We start from the raw sequence: 24,245 nt of genomic DNA, 5'->3' as shown, positions 1-24,245 counted from the left end.
ATTCTTAATTAGTAATTGATGTGGGAGGGCCCAGGCCTTTGTGGGCGGTACCACCCCTGGACACGTGATCCCGGGCTCTAAGAAAGCAGGCTGAGAAAGCCATCAGGAGCAAGCCAGTAAGCAGCACTCCTCCATGGCCTCTGCACCAGTTCCTGCCTCCAGGTTCCTGCCCTGTTTGAGTTCCTGTCCTGACTTCCTTTGATGATGAACAATGATGTGGGAAATATAAACCAAATAAACCCTTTCCTCCCCAACTTGCTTTTGGCAATGGTGTTTCATCATAGCAATAGGGACCCCAACTAAGACAGACTGAGACTCCTCTACCCTGGGGTCCACCCAGCATCTACAGGGAGCTGGTCTTAGCAGAACACGGGAGGAGACACTGTGGCATCATGGAGGGCTCTCCTCAGTGATCTGCTCATGTACCCACAAAACATTCAGCCTTCCTTACAGGACAATGGCTTTCACCAAGAGCCTCCAAAGTTTCCTGACACTCAAGAGCATGGTGCTGATCGATTTGGACTTAGCAGCTGGAAGGGGCTGGTTCTTTTTTCCGGAGCAGATATGGAGATGTTAAACACCGTTTTCAGATGCATAAGATGCATGAGCTGACAACTCTCGTCTCATCTTGGAGACTTTATGTCTATGTGCAGGTCTGGGGGTCTGCATAAGTACATGCCGCCATACCTGGCCTTTTATGTGGGTTCCAGGTAATGGACACAGGTCCTTACGCTTGCAAGGCTAGCACTTTAGTGGCTGTGCTACTTCCCCAGCACCAAATACGAAAACTTATAAATCCCCAACAAGAAACCATTCCTCCATCAAAACATAGCTCCATATGATCTCCCTTAGTGAATATCCTATCCATGAATTTTTCCTTCCTTGCCGTACTTTCTGAGGAAGAACTAGAGGCATCTCTGCTCACAGGTGAAATGCTTCCGGGTGTGTGCAGGCACAACCAACCCCTTTCATTCTCACACCTCCCCCATGACTGTGTAGCCCATCCGTTTTAATTGGGGAGATCAATTACCAGTGATGCTAAAGCCATTCTTGAACCTTTCCTGCTCCACTGCAAACATCCATCCGATGATGCCTCCGATGGGTGCCAGGGGAAGCAGAGAGTACCCAATGGTCTCAGGGATGGTGCTGATGGCTGTGTAAGAGCGCCCATGGTTCATCACCACATAGGAGTGTAGGTCAGTGTTCTCAAACACCACGGGGACCTGGCTGTTGCCCACGAAAATTCTTCCCTTCACCTTGCCGTTGACCCGCTGTGGGGAGCCTGAGAAGGAGCAAAACAAGGTGAAGATGGCTTTCCCCTACCGTCCAAAGAGAGGGATGTGTCGAAGGAAAACAAAGAGGTGACACTGCTATGGGAAATGGCTTTGGGGTAAATGGAAATGCTTGTACCTGGAATTGTGTGCCATAAGCCCAGGATATTCCGATGCTCCTGATGCTATTGCACGTGGCTGATAATGGGCAGAATGCTAGGGACCCACCAGGAGCCTCAGGGATCCCAACACCTCTCCTTTCTCCCACGTGACTGATAATGAACAGAATGAAAACTACCCATGATTGTGTATCACAGACATTGTGAGTCCTAAGCACTGTTCCAGGCTCCATGGCGCACGCCTATAATCCCAGCACTTGGGGAGGCAGAGGCAGGTGATTCCTTGTGTGTTTGAGGCCAGCCTGGTCTACAGAGCAAGTCCAAGACAGTCAAGGCTACACAGAGAAATCCTGTCTCCCAAAAAAGAAAAGAAAGAAAGAGCCAAATAAAGAGCTTCCCCCTGATTCTAAACTAGCTTTTCTCCCTTCTGTTTTTTGAGTCAGGGTCTCTCTCATTCAGTAGCCCTAGCTGGCCTGGAACTCACCCTGTAGCCGGGGCTAGCCTCAATCTTACAGCAATCCCCCTGCCCCAGTCTCCTGAGTGTTAGGATTAAAGGCGTGAAACACCATGTCTGTATTAAAAAAAAAAAAACTGTTTGGTTGGTTGGTTGGTTAGTTTTTCAAGACAGGCTTTCTCTGTGTAGCCTTGGCTGTCCTGGACTTGCTTTGTATCAAGTTGACATAAAAGTAACCAGTATAACCGACCTCTTGTTAACTTAACGAATGCATCACTGTTAAGCCACAACTCTTCCTTTTTTGTTCATCTCCAAGATCATGCATAAGCATCACAATATAAAACATAAACTTATAAAAAGTCCCACAGTCTTTATAAATCCAAACACTTTACAATTCAGTCTCTTTAAAATCCAAAGTCTGTTTGATTTGCTTTGGCTTGGTTTTTTGAGACAGAGTTTCTGTGTAGCCTTGGCTGTCCTGGACTCACTTTGTAGACCAGGCTAACCTCAAACTCACAGCGATCCACCTGCCTCTGCCTCCCGAGCACTGGGATTAAAGGTGCATGCCACCACTGCCCAGTTAAAAAAATTTGTTTGTAAGTAGCAAGAATCCAACAAATATTTAAGCCATAAAGCAAAGTACAGGGTGTGCACATAACATCAAAATGTATGGCCAAACAGTTTGTCATACTTGAGCTCAAAGCCAAAGTTTGCTCAGCATTTTTAACTCTAATAGTTGGGAAAGGAGAGAGAGAGAGCTAATGAGTTGGCTCTTTAAGAATATGTTCTTGGGAGGCAGAGGCAGGCAGATCACTGTGAGTTCAAGGCCAGCCTGGTCTACAAAGCAAGTCCAGGATAGCCAGAACTATTACATTACACAGAGAGACCTTGCCTCAAAAAAAAAACCTAAAAAAAAAAAAAAAAATTTAAATAAATAAATAAGAATCTGCTTTTTGGCTCAACTGGCAGAGCACTTGCCTGGGGAGTACAGGGTCCTGGGTTCAATACCCATCACCTGAGATTTAGGAAGGGAGAAAGGCAGGAAGGGACAAAAGAAGGGTTTTGGAAGCTTTTCCTAGGGTGAAAAGTATAAAAGCCACGCCTAGCACAAATACTCAAAAGCACCCCACCCCTGGAGTGACATGATTTGGAAGAAAAGGGAAATACTTTAAAATTAAAAACATTTTCCCAAACTACTATGAAATCTAAACTGCATGTTGGTTCATTGCTGAGGATAGATGAAAATAAAACAAATCCCATGTTCCCTAATTATGACCCAAAAGGAAATAATGTGTGTGTGTGTGTGTGTGTGTGTGTGTGTGTGTGTGTGTGTGTCCGTCCGAGAGAGAGAGAGAGAGAGAGAGAGAGAGAGAGAGAGAGAGAGAGAGAGAGAGAGAGAGAGAGAGAGAGATTAAAATAACTGATTTCTGGATAGACTTGACACAGAATCTGGAAAACAAAACACATTTTTCCAATTAGATTTTAATTAGTTAGATTTAACAAATCAACTGAAGTCTCTCATTAAGTGCACATGAAGGTGGCCCATGACAAAGGAGTCAATTACAGTAAGGTTCTGTCATTTTTATTTTCATCTTAATGTATAGCCCCAAAGTCTCTAATGGCTATCACAAGGACCCTTAGACTTACATGGGCATAGGGGCTAGTCAGTCCTTTGGGAACAGAGGTCAAGCTGACCTCAGCTGTCATGGAGTCCACTTTGGAGCTGGATGTGCATTGGGCTTGACAAGCTGGGACTGAGGACAACACCCTGTCAGCTTCACCTCAGGCATGCTGTGATTTTAGGGTCATGAGGAAAGAGAGTGGGGGCAATGGAAAAACTGGGCCCACTATATACCCTGGTCTAAGCCAGATAGGGAGAGACAGAGATGGCGGGAGGGGAAAGGAGGGAGGGAGGGAGGGAGGGGAAGGAGGGAGGGAGGGAGGGGAAAGGAGCGAGGGAGGGGAAGGAGGGAGGAAGGGAGGGAGGGGGAAGGAGGGTAAGGAGAGGGAGGGATCTATAGTCAGAGCTAGAGGCTCCAGTCTAGTGCACTATTCCCTGCACTCTATGTGTGGAGAACCTCAAGTTTGAAGTCAGCCCAGGCAGCATAGCAAGATGCTGTCTCAAAAGCAAACAAGGAACTAAGAGGATCCCCAAAGACAAGGTTATGAGTGAAGGAAAATGGGGGAGAACAAGTGGTCCTGGCTGCACTGTTTCAACACTTGGGTCTCTCTGTTGCAGTCAGGGGACAGCTGTGGAGAAAGGCTCCTGATGGTTGTCACCTCAGAAATGGAGATGTACAGGGGTACAAGATAATGTGCCATATCAGGAGAGAGAGAGAGAAAGAGAGAGAGAGAGAGAGTGCATCTTGGGAGGAATGCCCATCAGAGAAGGTAACAGAGATGATATCAGTAAAACTTTCACGTTCCAGAGATCAGAGCAAAGGCCACTGAGACCCAAAGCCATGCCTCTTCCTTCTCCCTGAAGCTGAGAATGCACAGGAAAAATACATTACCTTCTGCCACGCACTGCCTGCCGTTGCCTGTGTAGTTGGCCACACATCTGCAGCAGAAGCCAGTAGGATAGTCTCTGCACTCTGCATGCACCGAACACTGGTGTCTGTTGTTGGCACACGTCTGCTGGGAACCTATGTTGTAGCGGAAAACTGGAGGAAACAGAAGCATGCCTGTGAAAGCGTTGCAGGTTCTCAGCTGAGAGGCATTGCCACACAGGTGACCTTGGGCCAAATGGACTCCTATCTACCTGAGCCCTTCAAGGGGCCAAGCTGACTCCAGCAGACTAAAGCCCCTGCCCTGTCTGGGGCCATTTGAATAAGAATGGCGTTCCATAACTCAGACCACTGATGTAAACAAGAAGCTGAGAAATCATTAAGTATGAGTGCTAAAAAACTGCCACAAAACAGGTGTATTCGATGTCGATAAACATGAGGGTACCCTCTCCCAATGTCAATCTTAGGATGGTGTCGATCCAATATGGCCAGAAGGAGCAGTTTCATTTAGTTACAAGCCTCAAAATATACTTTTATGCCCATCCCATTTTTGTTTTTGTTTTTTGAGACAGGGTCTTATGCATCCCCGGTTGCCCTCAGACTCACTAAGGAGCTGAAAATGATCTTGAACTCCTGATCCTGCCTTCTGAGTACAGGGATTACGGGCATGGGCCACTATGGCTAACTGACGGAGATAGAACTCAGGCCTTTGTGCATGCTAGAAAAACATCCTGCCACAGAGCTACAGCCCTGCCCCAAACAGTCTTTCTTTTCATAAATAACTTCTTGTGTGATGAAATACATATTTATAAAAATTCCAGTTAAATATATATATATTTGTAAGTGTGTGTGTGTGTGTATGTGTTTTCCTACCCCTTTCCCTTAAGGGGTAATTCAGAAGCTCTGATACTCAAAAGCTTACCATTATAGAAATTACACATACACACACACACACACACACACCACCACCACCACCACCACCACAACAACAACAACAAGTAAAGAAAAGAGGCCATGAATTTGAAAGAGAGCAAGGTGGGGATGAACAGAGCAGGATTTGGAAGGAGGAAAGAAAAGAAAGGGGAAATGTTGTAATCAAGCCTCAGGTTAATGATGTTATTAATCCTATTGGCTCCAACTACTTGGAATTTCCAGTGTGTATAAAGATGACTGGTGATGGAAGTCCAGGACACCTGAGTAAACTTGTGAGTTCTCTGGTTACATGAGCTCAGCCAGGAATCCCCTACTGGTGGGTCTGCTGTTCTGTTTATCTGAGGGCAACTATTTAAAAACACCAGAATGTTGCTGTAGAACTCAGACAGCTGATGTTTCTTTCTAATGAACACAGTGAAATAACTGGGAAAAGAAACAAAACCAAAAAAAGAAAGAAAGAAAAGCCATCTGTTACAGATACATTTTGAGTTCAAGTCTAGGCTTCAGGTACCATCATCATTTGTTGTTGGGGAGTAAATAAATGTGATAGTTTCATAAGAGATAATTTCAGATATTTAGGAAGGGTAGGGGAAAGAAGATGAGACTCAAAACTTAACATCTATATATAAGCAAACATGCTCAATAGCAGCCTTTAATCCCAACACTCAGGGAGGCAGAGGCAGACAGATTTCTGTGAGTTCAAGGACAGCCTGGATTACAGAGTAAAGGCTACACAGAGAAAACCCATCTTTGGGGGCATAATCTGACAAGAAGCAATTTAGGGGAGAAGAGGGTTTATCTTTTATCCAGTTTACGACTCCATTGTACAAGCAGGAACTTCAAGCAGCCAGTCAGTCACACACTGGTCACAATCAGGAGCAGAAAAGAGCAGGTGCATGCATGGCTACAGTTCAGCTGGCTTCCTCTATCCACTTACACAATACAAACCACGGAAGGATGCCCCTCACCCTCTGGCTGGTCTTCCTACACCCATCAAGCAATCAAGAAACCCACCACAGGGGGGAACAGGAAGATACAAGTAAGGGGATAACAATCAGGATGTAATCTGAATAAGCTATTTAAATAAAAAAAGAAAAGAAATCCCGCCACAGACCTGCCCCCAGGTCAACCTGATGTACACATCCTTCTCTGATTCCCTTTGCAGGTGATTTTATCAAATAAGCAATTACAACTAACCACTGTATGCCAGCCTCAAGAAAAACACAAGCACATTTGGAGAATCTCTCATAATACTTAAAGGATGCTCAAGTAGTTTTCCTCAAAATGTAGAAAACACTTGATAAATATGGTTGATTAGAACATATCATACTGAACCGGGCGTGGTGGCGCACGCCTTTAATCCCAGCACTCGGGAGGCAGAGGCAGGCGGATCGCTGTGAGTTCGAGGCCAGCCTGGTCTACAAAGGGAGTCCAGGATGGCCAAGGCTACACAGAGAAACCCTGTCCCGAAAAACCAAAAAAAAAAAATCATACTGTGTAAGAGAGAGACAGACAGACAGACAGAAAGACAGAGACAGAGAGAGAGAGAAAAGAGAAGAGACAGAGACAGAGGCAGATCTTTAGAAAGCAACTCTGCAGCTGACAAGAGGAAAAATAATCAGCTGCTTGAATTCCAAAACCAAAAAATGTGGAAGAAAAGCTGCATAAAGAGCCAAAGGAGCTTCTAGAATGTTTTTTCAGGTGGGTGAATACATCTCAGAAATCACAAATAAGAAACGAGTTTCAAAAGTTCTAAAGTCTTTCCCTCCTCTTTTTGGTTTTTAAGACAGGATCTTACTACATCACAAGCTGCCCTGGAACTCTACTTGTAGCTAGAATTTTTTATTTTCCTGCTTCAGCCTGTATAGTGTTGGGCTAACAGCACTCAACAACACTATTTTGGGGTTTTGGTGGTGGTGGTGCTGATTTCTTTGTGTAGTACTGTCTTGGAACTGTAGACAATGCTGGCCTCAAACCCACAGAGATCACAGGCTGCCTCTGTCTCTCAAGTCCTGGGACTAAAAGCATATGCCCCCACCATACAGCCAACAGTGACACTTAAAAAAGAAATGTATTAGCCAGATTACAGCAGTGCACGGCTTTAATCCCAGCACCTGGGGATCTCTATGAGTTTGAAGCCAGTCACGTCTACATTAAGTCCCAGGCCATTCAAAGCTATATAAATGAGAGCCTGTCTTGAAAAAACAAAGACAAAAAACAACAACCACAACAAAAACCAACACATACATACATGCATACATCTATCTATCTATCTATCTATCTATCTATCTATCTATCTATCTATCTTTTATCGATATGTGTGCATCAGAGGACAGTTTGGGGGGAGTCATTCCTCTCCTTCTACTATGTGGGCTACAGGAGATCAAAATTGAGTCATCAGGACCTTTACCTGCTGAGCCATCTCTCCCTGGCCCTCACTCTCTTTAAAAAGATATATTACAAGGAATCTTGAAATGAGGCATGTCCCGCCCTACCCTACCCCACCCCACCCCACCCCATCCCACCCCACCCCACCCCATCCCACCCCACCCACTGTGTCTCAAACCAAAGCTCTACTCCTAAAAGATCATTGGATCACTCAGAAGGTATGAACCAACTGCTCTTCAGTGAGAGCATTCAGTCCCTGCTCCCTCAGGCCATCTGCTCCCCATAAAGCTACCTCAGGGGCACATGACCCACCCTACACTAGTCAACTCTAGTCTAGAAAACTCCAAGCAGGCCAAAAAAATGTTCCAACCTTTAAAACAGTTATGTCTTACCAACTTCTGTTTCCTCTATTTCATCCACATCAATGACCTGGGGGGGCTGCTGGGGGAACCTCTCCCCAGGCAATTGGAAAGATCTTGTCCTCTCCGTCGGGATTCCATGGGGTCTCTCTGTAGCCTCATGGCTAGGAGACAGGATTCCAGGTACATTGTGTGTGTCAGTGGTTCCCCTTCTTGGACTATGGGAGGGAAGGGGATGGGTGGCCACGTCCTCCAAGCCCAGACGAGGAGTTGCTAGGTCGTAATCCTCATCCTCGTAGTCCACTCCGTCGTCATCCAGGTCCAGGTTCACATCTGCAGGCACCACACCCTTGGCAGTAGCAGGGCTCCCAATCTCAAACACCCACACACCCTGGTGCCCGGCGTTGCTGCTCCTAGAGGCAAGGAAGGCATCCTGAGAATAGGCCACAGCCCACAAGCAGCTCCCATTGACAGGAAGAGCTCCAATAACCTGTATCCATCTGAAACCTGTGCCGTGTGCCTACCCAGGGACTCTTTAGTGAGGCTGAGTATAAACAGACACAGCACCATGAACAGCTTAGCTTACCTTCTAGTGCCATCCTTTATAACGACTCGGGCAGAGCAACATTAGAGGCTTTTCAGAGCTACATGAGCTGTTCTAGTAAATTACTGAGCCAGAGTATAGGCAGGGTCCTGAAAACTGACTTATGGTGGTGTCGCCAGAAGCACAACAGTAGGACGTGGGCACTGGCAGCTGAGGTGCGGCCATCCTTGGGGCTAGGACGTATAGCTTCGGGGTGTGCATGGATTCCAGGTAGCAAGTTGGTGCCAGACCTGATCTAAACTACAGGATGGCCAGCCAAGTAACGAGAGAGAGAACTGGAGAACTGGTCAGTGCAAGGGGACCTGTGTGTGCATCATGAGAGCTGTGTGTGTGTGTGTGTGTGTGTGTGTGTGTGTGTGTGTGTGTGTGTGTGCTTACACTCTGAAAAGCAAATGAGATTCAAAACCTCAAGGCAGTAAATATGCTAAACACAGCAGAGTGACCCGAACCTCTAATTTTTGACCCAGTATTTCATTCTTGTGCATCTTTGATCACAAATATTCCTTTCAGAAATTATATAAAGCGGTCATACTATACATTGCGAAAAGCCAGTTGTTACGTTTTGGGTAATTTTCCAAGCCATTTAAGAAACTCAGTCACTGTAAGAAAATTAAGGGCTAGGGATGTAGCTCAGTGACAAAAGTGCTTGCTTAGCATACACAGGGCCCTGGACTCAGTCCTCAACACTGGCATGATGTGTACATACACACACTAAACCATGTCTTAAAGGGTGAGAAATACCCAAAACTCCTCAAATGACACCCTTTTTCTAGTACTCATGTTTCTGACACTTTTTTAGAGTCGTGGCCATGGCAGAAACATTTACACCACAGATCAGGGCAAGCACTGTGCCTCAGGGCTCCTGCTACTGCACACAGCTAGCTGTTCTGCATTCAGCAGCAGCACTTGGCAAAGGGCAGGAGAATTTTAGTCTAGACCTAAGAAGACAAAATGGGGCAAAGGGGGTGGTTAAAGAATATTGGGAGATTTTTAACTCTTAAAAACCAGCCTGGGAGCCAGGCACGGTGTCTAACACCTGTAACCCTAGCACCTGAGAGGTGAGGGCCAAAGGACCTGGGGTTCAGGGGCATCCTCACCTATATAGAAAGTTTGGGGACAGCCTGGACTATATGAAATCCTGTCTCAAAATGTAAAAGCAAAGCACTAGCTTGGCTCTCCCTCTCTTCCATCAGATCCACAATAGCATCACAATGAGACCCCATTGAGTATGAGTGTGGCAAAGAACTGTGCCTCCATCTGTGTGGAGAAAGACAGAGCTTGGCTTAGGTTCCTGGCAGGAGACAGGTTCGAATTACCTTCATCTCTGACTTCAGGCTCAGGGGGCACCATAAAAACAATTTTTCATGAGAGCGTACTCTAAATAACAAACTACTGGGGCTGGAGAGATGGCTCAGAAATTAAGAGCACTGGGAACTCCTCCAGAGACTCTTAGGTTCAATTCCCAGCATGTATGTAGTGACTCAGAACCATATGTAACTTCAGTCCCAGGGAGCCAATGCCCCTCGTCTCCACAGGTACTGCATGCATGTGGCACACAGACATGTGGGGCAAAACTCTCATACACATAAATAAAAGTGAAAATAAGCATGCTGGGTGGTGGTGGCACATGCCTTTGATCACAGCATTAGGGAAGCAGAGGTAGGCGGATCTCTATGCGTTTGAGGCCAGCCTGGTCTACAGGAGTGAATCTCAGGACAGCCAAGGCTACAGTCTCGAGTTCCCCACTCTCCCAAAAAATAAGAAAAGGGAAAAAAAGACAAATATCTTCTCACTGAATATAAAGAGTCATCATTTAAATATTTCTATATAAAGTTTAAATCTACAGGAATATTCCTAGGTAATGTAATATCTATTACATTTTGTTTAGTAAAACAATATATAATAATATTATTAGGGGGAATCTAATGAAGAAAAGCAAATAAGGAGTATGCATACTTGGCCAAATTTTCAACTGATTCCCTGTCATTGGCAAATATGTTATAGGCTCCATCGGTCTTCCATATAAATCCCACTAAACCCTGGCTGAAGCCAACCATGGCGGGCACTTGGCTTTCATCCTTCTTCGAGAATGTTGTAAAGAACTGTAGGCCATCTTCAGGATAAAGGAATATGGCGTAGGAGCTGGAATTGGAGGAGGCCAGGACAGCCTGGAACGTGTTTCTCTGTGGAGATAAGTTAAAAGTCGGTGAGTTTTGCACAATACAATCACACTCTCAAACTTGCTGTCCACTGGGCTCCCCCTTCCCCTCCTTCTCCTGTGACTGAGAAGGTACAGTGTACAAGGAGAGGTGGATGCATGGACAAATCATGCCTAGCCCAGGACAGATGCTGTAACACAGATGTGTGCATAGGTCACATGAGGACATATCCCGTGCTGCTAGGGTCTGGGTCGGGGAAGTGCTTGCTTGCTGGCCAAGGCTTCACAGGAGGGTCTGAGCATACAATCAGGAGGAAATCATCTCAAGGACAAATGACAGCGTAGGCTAAAAACATACCAGAACAAAGGCAAATATGAGAGTTTGTGGTAAAATCCCTGGAGAGGGTACATGGAGTTTCAGTGGGTTAGTCCCAAGAGGCAGGCAGGAAAGAGCTCAGTATTCTTGGGTCAGGCAATTGATTTTGCAAAGCAATGTGTGGTATGCAGACCCACCACAGACATCTCCAACTTGTGTTCTATGGAATGCTATGTATCCTGTGTGGGGACAGTGATAAAAGGAACTATGACCAAATATTAGGGAATTGTTCCATTAAATATTATCAAGGCAGCTTCTTTCTTTCTTTCTTTCTTTCTTTCTTTCTTTCTTTCTTTCTTTCTTTCTTTTTTGTATAGCCCTGGCTGTCCTACACTTGCTTCGTAGACCAGGCTGGCCTCCAACTCTGAGATCCGCCTGCCTCTGCCTGCCAAGTGCTGGGTGGCTTCTTTATTAAAGAACTTTTCTTCACTCTATCTTCCCACTCTTTCTCAATTAAGGAAGGAACGCACAGAGAACACCATTTCCTAGGCATATGTTGGCCTTGGCGTGATCCCCTCAAATAACTGGCCTTCTTAATACCAGACAGTCACAGAAAGAGATTTAGTCAGCCCCATAGATAAGCATCTGCAGGTTGCTATGCTGCAATAAGCAACTTACTGGGTTTTTCTCTAGATTTCCTGTCTTGAGCAACAGCACGGGCATGACGTCCATTGAAGCAAGCAAAAGCACAAACTACAGTCAACATACCACCAGATGCCTGCATCTTCGTTTGGGGCGCACTCACCTTGCCTTCCTGGGCAGCGCTCCCACTGGGCCCTCCATAGGGGGCCACAGATTCCCAAGTGACAACCACCACACTAGTGGGATAGAAAGAGACCTCTGGGAAGCCTCTCTGCACGAACTCTGCTGCCATCTGAACGATGAGGGGCGATAAGTCTTCCCGATAATACACGTTTCCCACACCGTCTGTTGTGTCCAAGTCTGCCAGGAAAGGCACCACGGAGCCGAAGCTGGGTGGGAAGGTTCCGGGATGGGATTCTCTGGCGGGGGGCTCGCTCATGGCGATGATGCCGTTTGTCGTGACCTGCAGGAAACCGAGTGTGGTTAGACGGAATGCGACCACGAACTCCTCACGGGGAATGTTAGGGTTTGATTTTAAACGAATCTCTACCCCTTTTCCAGCTGGCGGCACGATTTGGAGAGACTGTGGAACCCTGAGTAGCCAGGGCCTGGCTGACAGAAGCAGATCGCTAAGAGCAGGCCTTTGCTCCTAACTCCTCCTGCTTTGCCTTTGTAGTCTAGTCAGCCACCATGTGAACAGCCTCTGCCTCTGTCATATAAATGGGAGCAGCTTCACGATGCTTTACGGTACCTTCCCCACTATGATAAAAGCTCGCTAGAACCACCAGCCAAAACAAGTCTTCCATGCGTTTAGTTGCTGCTGTCTGGTGGCAGAAGACACAAAGGTAACTACTAATCCAGGAAGTGATCACTCCCTCACAGGGTACTGTTGTAGCTGCCCATGGCAGACAAAATACACAGAATTGGAGGAGATGAGGCCTGTCTAGCAAAACCGGCATTTGTATTCTGGACATGATAGGCTGGTGGGGGAATGACAGGCAAGAATCCTAGGACATGGCTGCAGGGTGCCTGTTGTCACATATGGGCAGGTGTCTCAAACGTCTCAAGTTTCCCCTCTGTGTCCTCCTGATCAAAGTGAAGAGAATGACAGTGATTTGTTGACTGTCAGCATTATTCAAATGACTAACTCAGCAAAGGCAAGTAAGCCTTCCACACTGGGACTGTGTTACACCACTGTGGGTACCACAGAGGGCTGGGTACAGCCCTACCTTAAAGGAGCCCACAGTCTAAAGAAGGTGAAGGAAAACACAGAGGATAAAATGAATGTGTTAAGAAGTAAATCTGTAGCCAGGCATGGTGGCGCATGCCTTTAATCCCAGCACCTGGGAGGCACGGGCAAGCAATCGATCGCTGTGAGTTTGAGGCCAGCCTGGTCTACAAACAGCATTCCAGGACAGCCAGGGCTATTACACAGAGAAACCCTGTCTCGGAAAAAAAAAAAAAAAAGTAAATCTGCAGGGGCTGACATCATTAACCACTGTGACCAGCTTAGTGTTTAGAATACCAGCCAACAGTATTAACAGTTCACCATATTGCAGGCAGCACCTGATGATCCTTGGGAAACCACCAAAAGATTAGGTGTCACTGATATCCATATTTTTCTAGTGGGAAAATTAAGTAATTAAGGTGTCTAAAGTCACCATATATAAATGACATCACTGGAATTCTGACCCAAACATCTTGACTCCAAGGATGACCCAGTGTTGACCATCTCAGGACAGCGGATACAACTGTCAGTAAAATTCCTGCCTGGCTAAACGAGGCCTCGGGTTCAATTGTCAGCAATGTGTAAACTAGGCCTGATGTGCATGTCTGGAATCCCAGCACTGGGAAGGTGGGGCCAGGAGGATCCACCCCGAGGTTATTCTTTGAGCTCACTACATAGTGAGTTTAAGGCCAGCTTCATCAGGACATGCATAGGAGTCTCAGAATCTTTCTCATAAAGATTCTTATAAAGTATGGTCACTATCATGTGTTTGAGAGGGCTTTTGGAAGCTAGAGGCCAGATTGCTTTCCACTGTATATATTTACTTGGAGTTAAAATCTTTCATTTCCCAGAGCCTGGTAAGAAGGTTAGAGACAGTGGAGCTGATAACGTAGACTGGTTAAAATAAACAAAACTAGAGCTTTGGAACTTAACAAAAGCATCCTTCATTTTTAATTAATTAGTAATTTTATTTATTTACTTACTTGTTTACTGTAGTGCTAGGAATTAACTTTAGGGCCTCACACTGAACCACCAAGCTACACTTCCCACCTCCTGACCTTGAATTTCTGACCCTCCTGCCTGACCAGCAAGTGTTACGATTACAGGTATACACTACCACTTCTAGTTCATACTGTGTGAGGGAATGGAACCCAGGGCTTACTGCATGCCAGGCCAGACCCCTCCCCACTGAGCTCCATCCCCAGCCCTACAATCATCTCTCTTTATAAATGGCATGGGCTGTGTTATGAAAGGTGGAAAATTTGAGTATGTACTGTGTGGCATAAAATTGTGAGTCAGTGGAATTGAGGAGTGTGAACATTTGATTGTTATATGAGGTCTTAAGGAAAACCTGTCAAATTTGAGTCTGGAATGTCACTGGAATAAGTTCTAAGAGGGACAACACAAGGCTCTTCATTTGGGTACGTGGACACAATGTGTGTGTGACTTCAAAGTCTGGGCACTTTTGTTAAGAATTGAAATGTCTGTATTCTGTTCCTCAGCCAATAAAATCTCAGTTGTGAAAGAGAATAAATAAATAAATAAATAAATAAACAAACAAATAAATAAATGGGCTATTAACTCCCCAAGTGACATATTTTCCATCACTTGGCAACAGTAACTCTTCTAGAACAAGTTGACAATCTGCAGAGATGCCAGTCAGACAAGGCGCCTCCTGCAGCTCAGTTCTCAACTTCTAACTTTCCTCAGCACAAACACCCCAACTGCTGTGATGCGGGAGCGTGGGAAACAGCTCGCCTTCTCAAGCAGACGCCAGAAGTGGGCGGAGACTGGCTGCGTGGCGGGAAGTGATCCCAGGAGACCACATATAGACTGCTCCCTTCTACCCGGCTATTTCCCAGAGAAACTCAAAGTTGTCCAACAGCCCTGAAAACACCCCCACAGTACCATCTATTCTTTGAAATTTGAGCACTGGAATTATTCTATTTTCACAACGCATGCTTGCCTTAGAAATCAAATTTCATGCAAGGACCTTGAAACTAGGTGAAACTGGCCAAGACCTCCTCAGTATTAGTACTGGGAATGCTATTTTTTTTTAAGCCCATTTGACCTTCAACTCAGTCATCTGTGAGAGTGAAGAAAGCCAAACTCAGAGAGAGATGCCAAAGGCTAAATAGCCGGAGTTTCCCATGATTCCTGTCTTCAAGATTCCCCCTCCAGGCTTTTTTTGGGAATGAGTCAAAGAGTAGCCAGCTAGGCGACGCAATGTTTTTTCCTATTAGGCATGAAGCTCTGGACCACGAAACTGGTGGTAGCAACCGGGACACTTGGGAGGTATCTCGGTTTTGTGTTTTGGGTTTTTTTGTTTTGCTTTTGAGACGGGGTTTCTTTGTGTATTCTTGGCTGTCCTGAAGCTCACTCTGTCCTGAGACTCAGAGATTGGCCTGCCTCTGCCTCCCAAGTGCTGAGATTACAGGCATGAGCCACCATCACCTGGCTTCGGTTTTGTTTGGTTCTGTTTTTTGTGTTTGTTTTTTTGAGACAGGATTTCTCTGTGTAGCAGCCCTGGCTGTCCTGGACTCTTTATAGACCTGGCTGGCCTTGAATTCACAGAGATCCGCCTACCTCTGCCTCCCAAGTGCTAGGATTACAGGTGTGCACCACCACCTCCCGCCTTTGGTTCTGTTCTGATTCCGTGGTGGCGGAGGTGGTGGTGGTGGTTGTTTTGGAGGGCATCTCATGTATCCGAGGCTAGCCTGAAACTAAACATGTAGCCAAAAGTGACCTTGAACTCCTGATGCTCTTGCAGGACTGAGTCACCAGGCCAGTTTGGTTCCTTTGTCTTTCTCACTGCCCTGTAAACTCAGCACACCCTGTGGCTCCCTTGGCTCCCTTGCATCCTGTCCTGCAGGCAGCTGAAACAGCAACTGCTCTGAGAGCCTTTTCTAGCGTCCAGGACAGGCTCCTAGCACAGAGTCCTCTTTAAACTTCACTCCCTTCCCCTGATTCCCACCTCCGCCTCCTGTCTCCGGAAGTCCTGTTTGCAGTCAGCAACCAGGAGTCAGTGACTGTCCATCTTAGTCACCACCATAGCTCCAAAGTTTATACATTGCTTGCCTGATGTCTGTGTCCCTTCCCTTCCTGACTTCCTCCAGGATATAGGGCAGGATCCAGCAGGCTGCTTTGGAAATGCCTGGAGTGAGTCCCCACTGAATCACACAGACCATAGAATGGCAGCCCTGCAGTCCCTCAGAGCACACAGGGACCCACAAAGTGAGTCTCTTTTTATAGGGTTCCTGGCACTATATAAACCTGGAAGTGGTGATCCCAGCAACTAGGAGCTGGAGTCAGGAAAATCAGCAGCTCAGGGTCATCTTTTGCTACATGGGCCAGCTTGTGCTACATGAGACCGTGTCTTTAAAAAGGAAAAAGTCCTAAGAAGGGTGTATGTACATGAAATGCACTTTGGCAAGGTTCTCGTCAACTAAGAAAGAAAAATAAATAAACAGAGAAGACAAGTATGTTGACACTCTTGCCCTTCAGTCTCAACTCTCAGGGGGAGAGGCAGGTGGCTCTCCTCGTGTTGAATGCCAGCCTGGTCTATATAGGGACTTCCAGGACAGCCAAGGTTACACAGCTAGAAGTTGTCTAAGGGGTCAGGGTGAGGGGTGGAGAGAGGGGGAAAGAGAGACAGGGAGGGAGACGGAGAGAGGGAGAGAGATAACAGTACTTAGATGTGATTTCCTTGTTTTGTTCTTTTTTTTTAATTAATTAATTAATTAATTAATTTCTATGTATACAGTGCTCTGCCTGCATGTACACCTGTAGACCAGAAGTGGGCATCAGATCACATTATAGATGGTTGTGAGCCACCATGTGGTTGCTGGGAATTGAACTCAGGACCTCAGGAGAAGCAGTCAGTGCCTTTAACCTTTGAGCCAGCTCTCCAGTCTCCATTTTGTTCTTTTTTTTTTTTTTTTAAGGGTCTTTTTTGAGATACATTCTAATACTTAGAAGAAAATAAAATGCTTAAGATTTGCTTTTAAATAGCCCAGTTTGGGGTGGAGAAGGGAATGTGACAAGCATCTGGGGCCATAAATGAAGCATGTTAGACATAGGGTGATAGTTGTTGAAGCTGGGTAATGGGTATGTGGGAGTCCCTCTGGTTTATGTTTTAATGTTTACAACTTTTCTATTATAAGTTTAGTTTTTCCAAAGAGATAACTACGGTGTGACTTTTCCTGGGGACACACAAAGGAAAATTTATTCATGGGCAGGTGAGAAGGCTGCCTACACCTAGGCACACATATCCACATACAGACTCATACTCATAAGCATAATTTAAAATAATAATTTTGGGGACTGGACCTCACAATGTAGCCCTTGCTGATTTAAACTCACTATGCAACTTAGGATGGGCGGGAACTCATATAGACCCACCTACCTGGGTCTCCTCAGTGCTGGGATTAAAGATATGCACTGAAAACCAGGTTTAAAATTTTTAATCTTTAAAAAATATATAAAATAGAGCAAAAAGAAAGAAATGTTTACCCAGTTCAGATAGGGCAGTAATAGAATGAAGAAATGATTCCTTCCACAAGGAAGTGTTAGCAGGCTGCCTGTGGTTGCCATAGACTTGAGTAGCCCTGTATTGTTTTGCTTAGTTCTTTGTCATGGCTGGGCTTTCTGTAAATCCTCGCTTGAAGCATGGGCCAGGACAGCCCCAGAGGGAGCTGTTCACAACAGCAGTAATGAGCAGGAATGGGCTACAAGGTTAGAAACCGGGACAAGTGGTTTCCATAGGTAAGCCAACATGAAAGACTGTCAGGAGTTGGGCCTGGTCTGTTATCTTTGATTGTGTTTTGCTTTCCAGCTACAGTGAGGTACAATGGACCCACAAGAGCATATAAATACAATGTATACAGTGTGAAATGACTAGCACCATTGAACTTCCTAACACAGCTGACAGACTTGTGGGCAAATGGACCACACAGGGACCCGGAGGCCATGAAGAAGTGGGAGAGGGGCACCAATAAGCTAAACATACGTAGTCAACTGAGATCTCACAAGCCTGCCGAGAGCACAGCATGGGCACAGACCACCCTCTTCAATAAGCAGTGATAGGGAAACTGGACATGCCCCTATAAAAGAATGAAGATGGGCCCCTTATTTTATGGCACCCACAAAAATTAACTGGAAATGGATTAAAGACTTACATGTAAGCCTAAAACCATAAACATCTACGCCCCAAAAGAAAACATAAAAGAAGAGTTCCTTGACATTAGTCATGAAATAAAATTTGGGGCCATGACATCCAAAGCACAAGCAAGCACGAGTGGTCGGCATCACTGAGCAGCGGTCCTTCCCTCCGAGGTCTCCTCCCACCTAGCTGCCCATCCCCAGGAATCAGCCATGACACTTGCCGTGGGCTAATGAGAAGAAGGTGGTGGCAAGAGCAATGCCTAGTAATTAAAGTTAATCAAAAGTCACATAGTCCTGTGGCACCCCAGCACTGTTCTAGAGTCTAGAAAGACTCTAGACGCTGTGTTCACCGTATCTGGGAACATAGCTCAGTTGGTAGAGTGCTTGCATGGCTTTAACCTCCAGCACTGCATGAAACAGATATGGTAGTGTACACCTGTAATCCCAAGACTTGAGAAGATCAGAAGTTCAAAGCCACCCTCAGCTACACAGAGAGTTCTAGGCTAACCTGAGCTACACTAGATCCTATCTCAAAAAACCAAAGACAGGGGTGGGGATAAGGCCTCTAGGTAAAGAGCTTGCCACCCCGGCACTCCTACAGGGAGGAGATGGAGAAATTCCCCGGAAGCTGTCTAACACATACAGGGCTGAACAAGAGGTCTATCTCAAACAAGCTGGGAGGTGAGGTCCCCATACCTGAAGTTATCTTGACTTCATACATACCATGGCAAGCATGGGCCCACATTCATTCATACGAGCATGCATACGTGCACATGTGTACATACACACAAAGATTTTGTTGTTGTTGTTGCTTTTTTGTGTGGGGTTTTTTTTGTGTTTTTTTTTTTTGTTTGTTTGTTTGTTTGTTTGTTTTTGTTTTTTGAGACAGGGTTTCTCTGTGTAGCTTTGGCTGTACTGGACTCACTTTGCAGACCAGGCTGGCCTTGAACTCACAGTGATCCGCCTGCCTCTGCCTCCCAAGCACTGGGATTAAAGGAGTGCACCACCATGCCCGGCAGACAAGGACTTTTAAAAGGCAAACTACAAAACACCATATACCCTAGCTTGAGCATGTTTCTGAGAAAGCCCACCTGAATCACAGAAGAAGGCTATGTTATTATTGGAAGTCACTTGTTATCACAACATAACTAAGTGGATGGGAACCTGGCCTTTCTGTTCTCCTTTGTTTGTACTTTGCCTGAAGTTATGGAGAACAAGCCAGTATTTTTAACCTTTCCTCTTGCATACCTCTGGATTTCTACAACAGCAAACCCTCTTGGGACAAGGCCCTGCTCCCCTGCCCCCACCCCCGTCCCCCACACAGAGCAGGGAAGCTATCCATGGTGGTGGTAAGGCTAGGGCAGGAGGGAGCACCTGGTAGGATGTTCATCCTTCCTAAGGATTTGGACCACCTCACAGAACCAACCAGATCACTGCCATGTCGGGTCTGTTACATACAAAACTCCTGCTGCCTGCTCTATCTAATTTTTCCTCTGTTGAATCTAAAGTCCGCATCAGCACCTAGAAGGTAGATGGAGGGCCGCTGCACCCCCTTTAGCTTCATTGTGGGTGCACTGTAGTAAACCTTCTCTCTCTACCTTTTAGCATTACTAATCTCTTTCCTTTATGGTGGATGGATGGCTCGGCTTTTTGTGACTGCTGGAGCCCTCCTGCCCTGAAAATTCCAGTGATGTCTCGACTCAAATTAACAAACTGTTGCCTAAGAAAGACACTTGATGACTTTGTATTTTGGGGTAAAAACTGACTCGCTGCAAACCATCCATTTCCAGCTCTGTTGCAGATGTTGCTACTGCAGGATTTAACCCCTGGTCCTCAAACACACCAAGCCACCCAGCTTTTCGTCATCTGCCCTGCCCTGGGGTGGTAACCCATGTCAATTACACACACACACACACACACACACACACACACACACACACACACACACACACACACACACACGCAAAAGCCCTTCAGGAGTAACAGCTGGAACCACTTAGGTCTAATTGTTTCAACTCAACTGCAGTGGTCGGAGCCACTTGGAATGGAAGGGTGCTTCCTGTTTTAAAAGCATTTCCTGTCTCTTTTTCATCATTAATGTGAACACACAGACATCGAGAATCACTGAGGGCGGTCTATGTGGTGCCGATGGTCCATGCATAAAAACCATGTCAGATTCCACATAAATGCACAAAGAGCTGACACATCTCTCTTGGCCTAAATGCAACTAGTGGCAGTCACCAGGGCAGCCTACAATCCTAGGGAAAAGGAGGTCTCCACAATAGTGTGCTGAGAGAACATTTGAGGTAGACACAAATAAGAAACAGTGGCTTGAGAAACACAAGCAGCTGCACAGGAACGACAGTGGAACTTGAAGAAAGCAAGACTCCCTGGGTGGGAGACGGTGGGAACTTAGGCTTGGATGGTTCAGAGTAAACAAATGGCAAGGGAGCAAGAATGTCTGGAGTGCGCACCAAGTGTGAGGTCCTTTCTTATGGCTGCGCACATTTGTGACTGTTTAACAATAATGGGCATTCCAGTACAAACCCGCTACTCACACATATGTAACAGAGGACTGACAAGCCCTTAAGCTACCGTGTTCACACAGCCACTGGCTGAAGTGACAGCTCACATCTGCAGGAGGCATACCCAAACATCTTTCTATTTTTATGTAGCTGCTTAGTTTAGGGACACTGAACATAAAAGTTGCATGGGGAGGAGGGGGTGGGGTGGAAGCTTCATGTTTCCAGCTAGAAAAAGCTAGAAAACGAGAAGGGCCTATGAACAGGGAAAGCAAGTCCAGGAAATAACTGAATCTATTTACCAGGGAGGTGGGAACTGGTTTCAGAGGTAAGGCTGGAGGCTGAAGACCATCTGAGCAATACAGGCACCTACACCTTTCTGCCCCAGAGCACCGACTCCTCACTCGGGCCCACAGTGTAATTGAGAGCAGAATGACAGCCTCCCATCTCTGTCTTCATTTATGCCTGTCTCCCTCACTTGGGTGCAGTTTCCTGCCAGACTCTGCTACATACATAACCCATCCCAGTCCCCTTCAAGGCTCAAAGCACAGACACAGGCCTTTGTCCTAAACCTGCAGCCACCTTCAGTCCTCAGAGCAGAACATCTCACCGTAGCACCTGTCCACACCCAGATGAGGACAATTAGCCAGGCTGCACCCTGGAGAAGCGCACATCTCCCTAGGGACATTTTGTCAAGCAATAGTAGTTCTTCAGGGCCACCTTTGAGTCTCCAGAGTTGAGAAAATGATCAAGGAGCCTGTCCCTAGACCACCAGAATGCTTACTTATGTGCACACCTTGTCCTGAGCTCCAGCCTAAGCTCCAACCAGGAGCCCAACTTGTGGTCACCAGTTCCCTTTACCAGCTCCTCTTCTCAACGTAACCACACCGAACAAATCTCCTATTTGCCTTTTGCCACTGCTGCTCTCTCAATTTGGTGGCAAAGCTTCATTCATTGGAGCTGCCAAAGCCCTGGCTTTGACACTAAAACTCCTAAAAACTGCACCTTCCTGTCTAAAGCAGTTGTTACCCCATGATTCATTAAACCTTGTGAGGTGGGCAGAGTGTCCCCTTCACTCTTGGCTTGAGAAAATAAAGTTCAGCTCTTTGCTTGCTTGAGACCAGACACTAGAAGTGCAGAGCACTCCAGTACTCCAGATTGCAAATGTTTTCCATTAACCCCCGTGAGCCAGAGAAAATGGCTCTGACTTAAGTTAGAAATAGAAACAAAGGGATTACCAAATAAAGACAGGGACAGCCCCGGGTTACAGTCACCATTCAGTTTTGGCTTTTCTTTTTTTTCAACCTCACCCAGTTTGGGTCACTTGCTCATCTCTTCTGTGAAGATCTCTGCCAAGGATGACCTTCTGAGGCTTACGAATGGCTGTTAGCCAGGCATGGGAGTGCACCTCTGTAAAGGCCCCACTAGCGAGGATGAGGCAGGACAAGTGCTTTGAGTTGGAATCCAGCATGGGCTACATAGTGAGCGCCACCCAACCTGGGGCACAGAATGAAACTCAAAAGCTGAAGAGTCAAGGTCTTTACATCTTAACCACCAAACAAGAGAGGACTAGCTGCTGGAAAAATGGCTCAGCAGATAAGGGCGCTGCTTGCTCTTCCAAAGGACCTGACTTTAGTTCCTAGCCCACATAGCTGCTCACAACCATTTTAAAGTCCAGTTTCAGGTCTGATGCCTTCTTTTCACCTCCACAGGTACCAGGCATTCATGTGGTACACATATATACATGAAGACACATGTATACAGATAAAATAAAATGAGAGAGAGCGCCGGGTGTGGTGGCGCACGCCTTTAATCCCAGCACTCGGGAGGCAGAGGCAGGCGGATCACTGTGAGTTCGAGGCCAGCCTGGTCTACAAAGTGAGTCCAGGATGGCCAAGGCTACACAGAGAAACCATGTCTCAAAAAACCAAAAAAAAAAAAAAAATGAGAGAGAGAGAGAGAGAGGCTTGGGGAGGGGGGCGGGAGGGAGAGAGAGGGAAAGAGAGGGAGAGAAGAGAGAACCGTTAACTAGAAGACCAGGGAAGAAAGGAAAGGCTTTGTTGATGCCCTAATCTCTAGAAAAAGCTGTGTGTTTCCTTTGCACTGGGGTGCAGACACCAGGATCTCACCTGGGAGCCTGTCACAATAAGAGGTCCTTAGCCGAGAGTGGTGGCGCGTGCCTTTAATCCCAGCACTCAGGAGGCAGAAGCAGGCAGATTGATATGAGTTCGAGGCCAGCCTGGTCTACAAAGCGAGTCCAGGACAGCCAAGGCTACACAGAGAAATCCTCTCTTGAAAAAACAAAACAAAACAAAAAGGTCTTTAATTCAAGCACTTTTTTTGATGCTTTTCTACCGCTTGTCTTTCCAGGAGCCCCACTACAGCAAGAAGCACAGCTGATGAGAAAAGTTTCTTTAAAAGAAAAAAAGAAGTGGCTGGGTGGTGGTGGCGCATGCCTTTAATCCCAGTACTTGGGAGGCAGAGGCAGATGCAGGCGATCTTGCTGTGAGTTCAAGGCCAGCCTAGTCTACAAAGCGAGTCCAGGACAGTCAGGCTACAGAGAGAAACCCTATCTCGAAAAAAAAAAAACAAAACAAAACAAAAGTCAAAGCTGGGGTGGCACATGACTTTAATCCCACCACTCAGGAGGCAGAGGCAAGCGAATCACTGTGAGTTTGAAGCCAGACTGGTCTAAAGTGAGTCCAGGACAGCCAGGGATATCACACAGAGAAACCTTTTCTCAAAAAAACAAAGAGAGAAAGAAAGGAAGGAAGGAAGGAAGAAAGAATTGAGAGAGAAGGGCTCTTTTTATTATTATTACTCTTCTATGACAGGCTGCAGAAGGCCATTTCCAGCGTCTATGTAAGGTACTTTGAGCACATCACACCCCAAGCCCTTCTGCCCTCTAGTCTTCTTTGTCCCCTGAACAGTTTTGCTGTTGATGTTTAGTTTTGGGTCTTCTGGGTTTTTTTCAAGACAGGGTTTCTCTGTGTAGCCTTGGCTGTCCTGAACTCAATTTGTGGCCTCAAACTCAGAGCTCTGCCTGCTTCTGCCTCCCTGAGTGCTGGGATCACAGGTGTGCACTACCACGCCTGGCTCTCCCTGGACAGTTTTGCTTCTACTTTCATTCCTGCAAGCTCATCACCTGGAAGGTAAATTAAGGGCAGGAGAATTAGGGGCTCACAGTTATCCTTAACTACATATTGAGTTCAAGAACAGCCAGGAGTATATAAGACCCTAATTTAAACAATTAAATTAATATGGTGGTAAGGATGCTGTCCTGGTTAGGTGATAAACGTCATGATCAAAGCAACTTGGGGAGAAAACAGTTTATTTGGCTTACAGGTAGGGAGCACAGTCCGGATTACAACCAAGCCTGAGCAAATGAACCCACAACAGAAATCTGGAGGCAGGAACTAAAGCAGTGACCTTGGGAGAATACTAATTACTGGCTTCCTCCCCGAGGCTTGCTCAGTTTGCTTTCTTATACAAGTCAGGAACACCTGTCTTGGAGTGACACCACCTACAATGGGCCATCCCCCATCAACCATTAATTAAGAAAATGCCTCAGACATTCCACA

The 24,245-nt window shown here is 46.2% G+C and overlaps 1 protein-coding gene across 2 annotated transcripts in view; it reads right to left on the bottom strand.

The window, feature by feature from the left end:
* Positions 1 to 24,245, bottom strand: part of Nid1 (nidogen 1) — a 76,961-nt gene that overhangs the window by 40,425 nt on the left and 12,291 nt on the right. The window contains exons 2-6 of one of the 2 annotated variants that reach the window (XM_051167807.1): positions 11,915 to 12,214; positions 10,592 to 10,818; positions 8,065 to 8,444; positions 4,358 to 4,507; positions 1,031 to 1,282 (exon numbers count right to left, since the gene is read on the bottom strand). In XM_051167807.1, the coding sequence (XP_051023764.1) occupies positions 1,031 to 1,282; positions 4,358 to 4,507; positions 8,065 to 8,444; positions 10,592 to 10,818; positions 11,915 to 12,214 (1,309 nt within the window). The remainder of the gene's footprint in view (positions 1 to 1,030; positions 1,283 to 4,357; positions 4,508 to 8,064; positions 8,445 to 10,591; positions 10,819 to 11,914; positions 12,215 to 24,245) is intronic. The other variant, XM_051167817.1, reaches the window with a different exon arrangement.

Source organism: Acomys russatus, chromosome 3, assembly GCF_903995435.1.
Source record: "Acomys russatus chromosome 3, mAcoRus1.1, whole genome shotgun sequence".
Classification (NCBI taxonomy): domain Eukaryota; kingdom Metazoa; phylum Chordata; class Mammalia; order Rodentia; family Muridae; genus Acomys; species Acomys russatus.
This window is presented reverse-complemented; position numbering and strand designations above follow the sequence as displayed.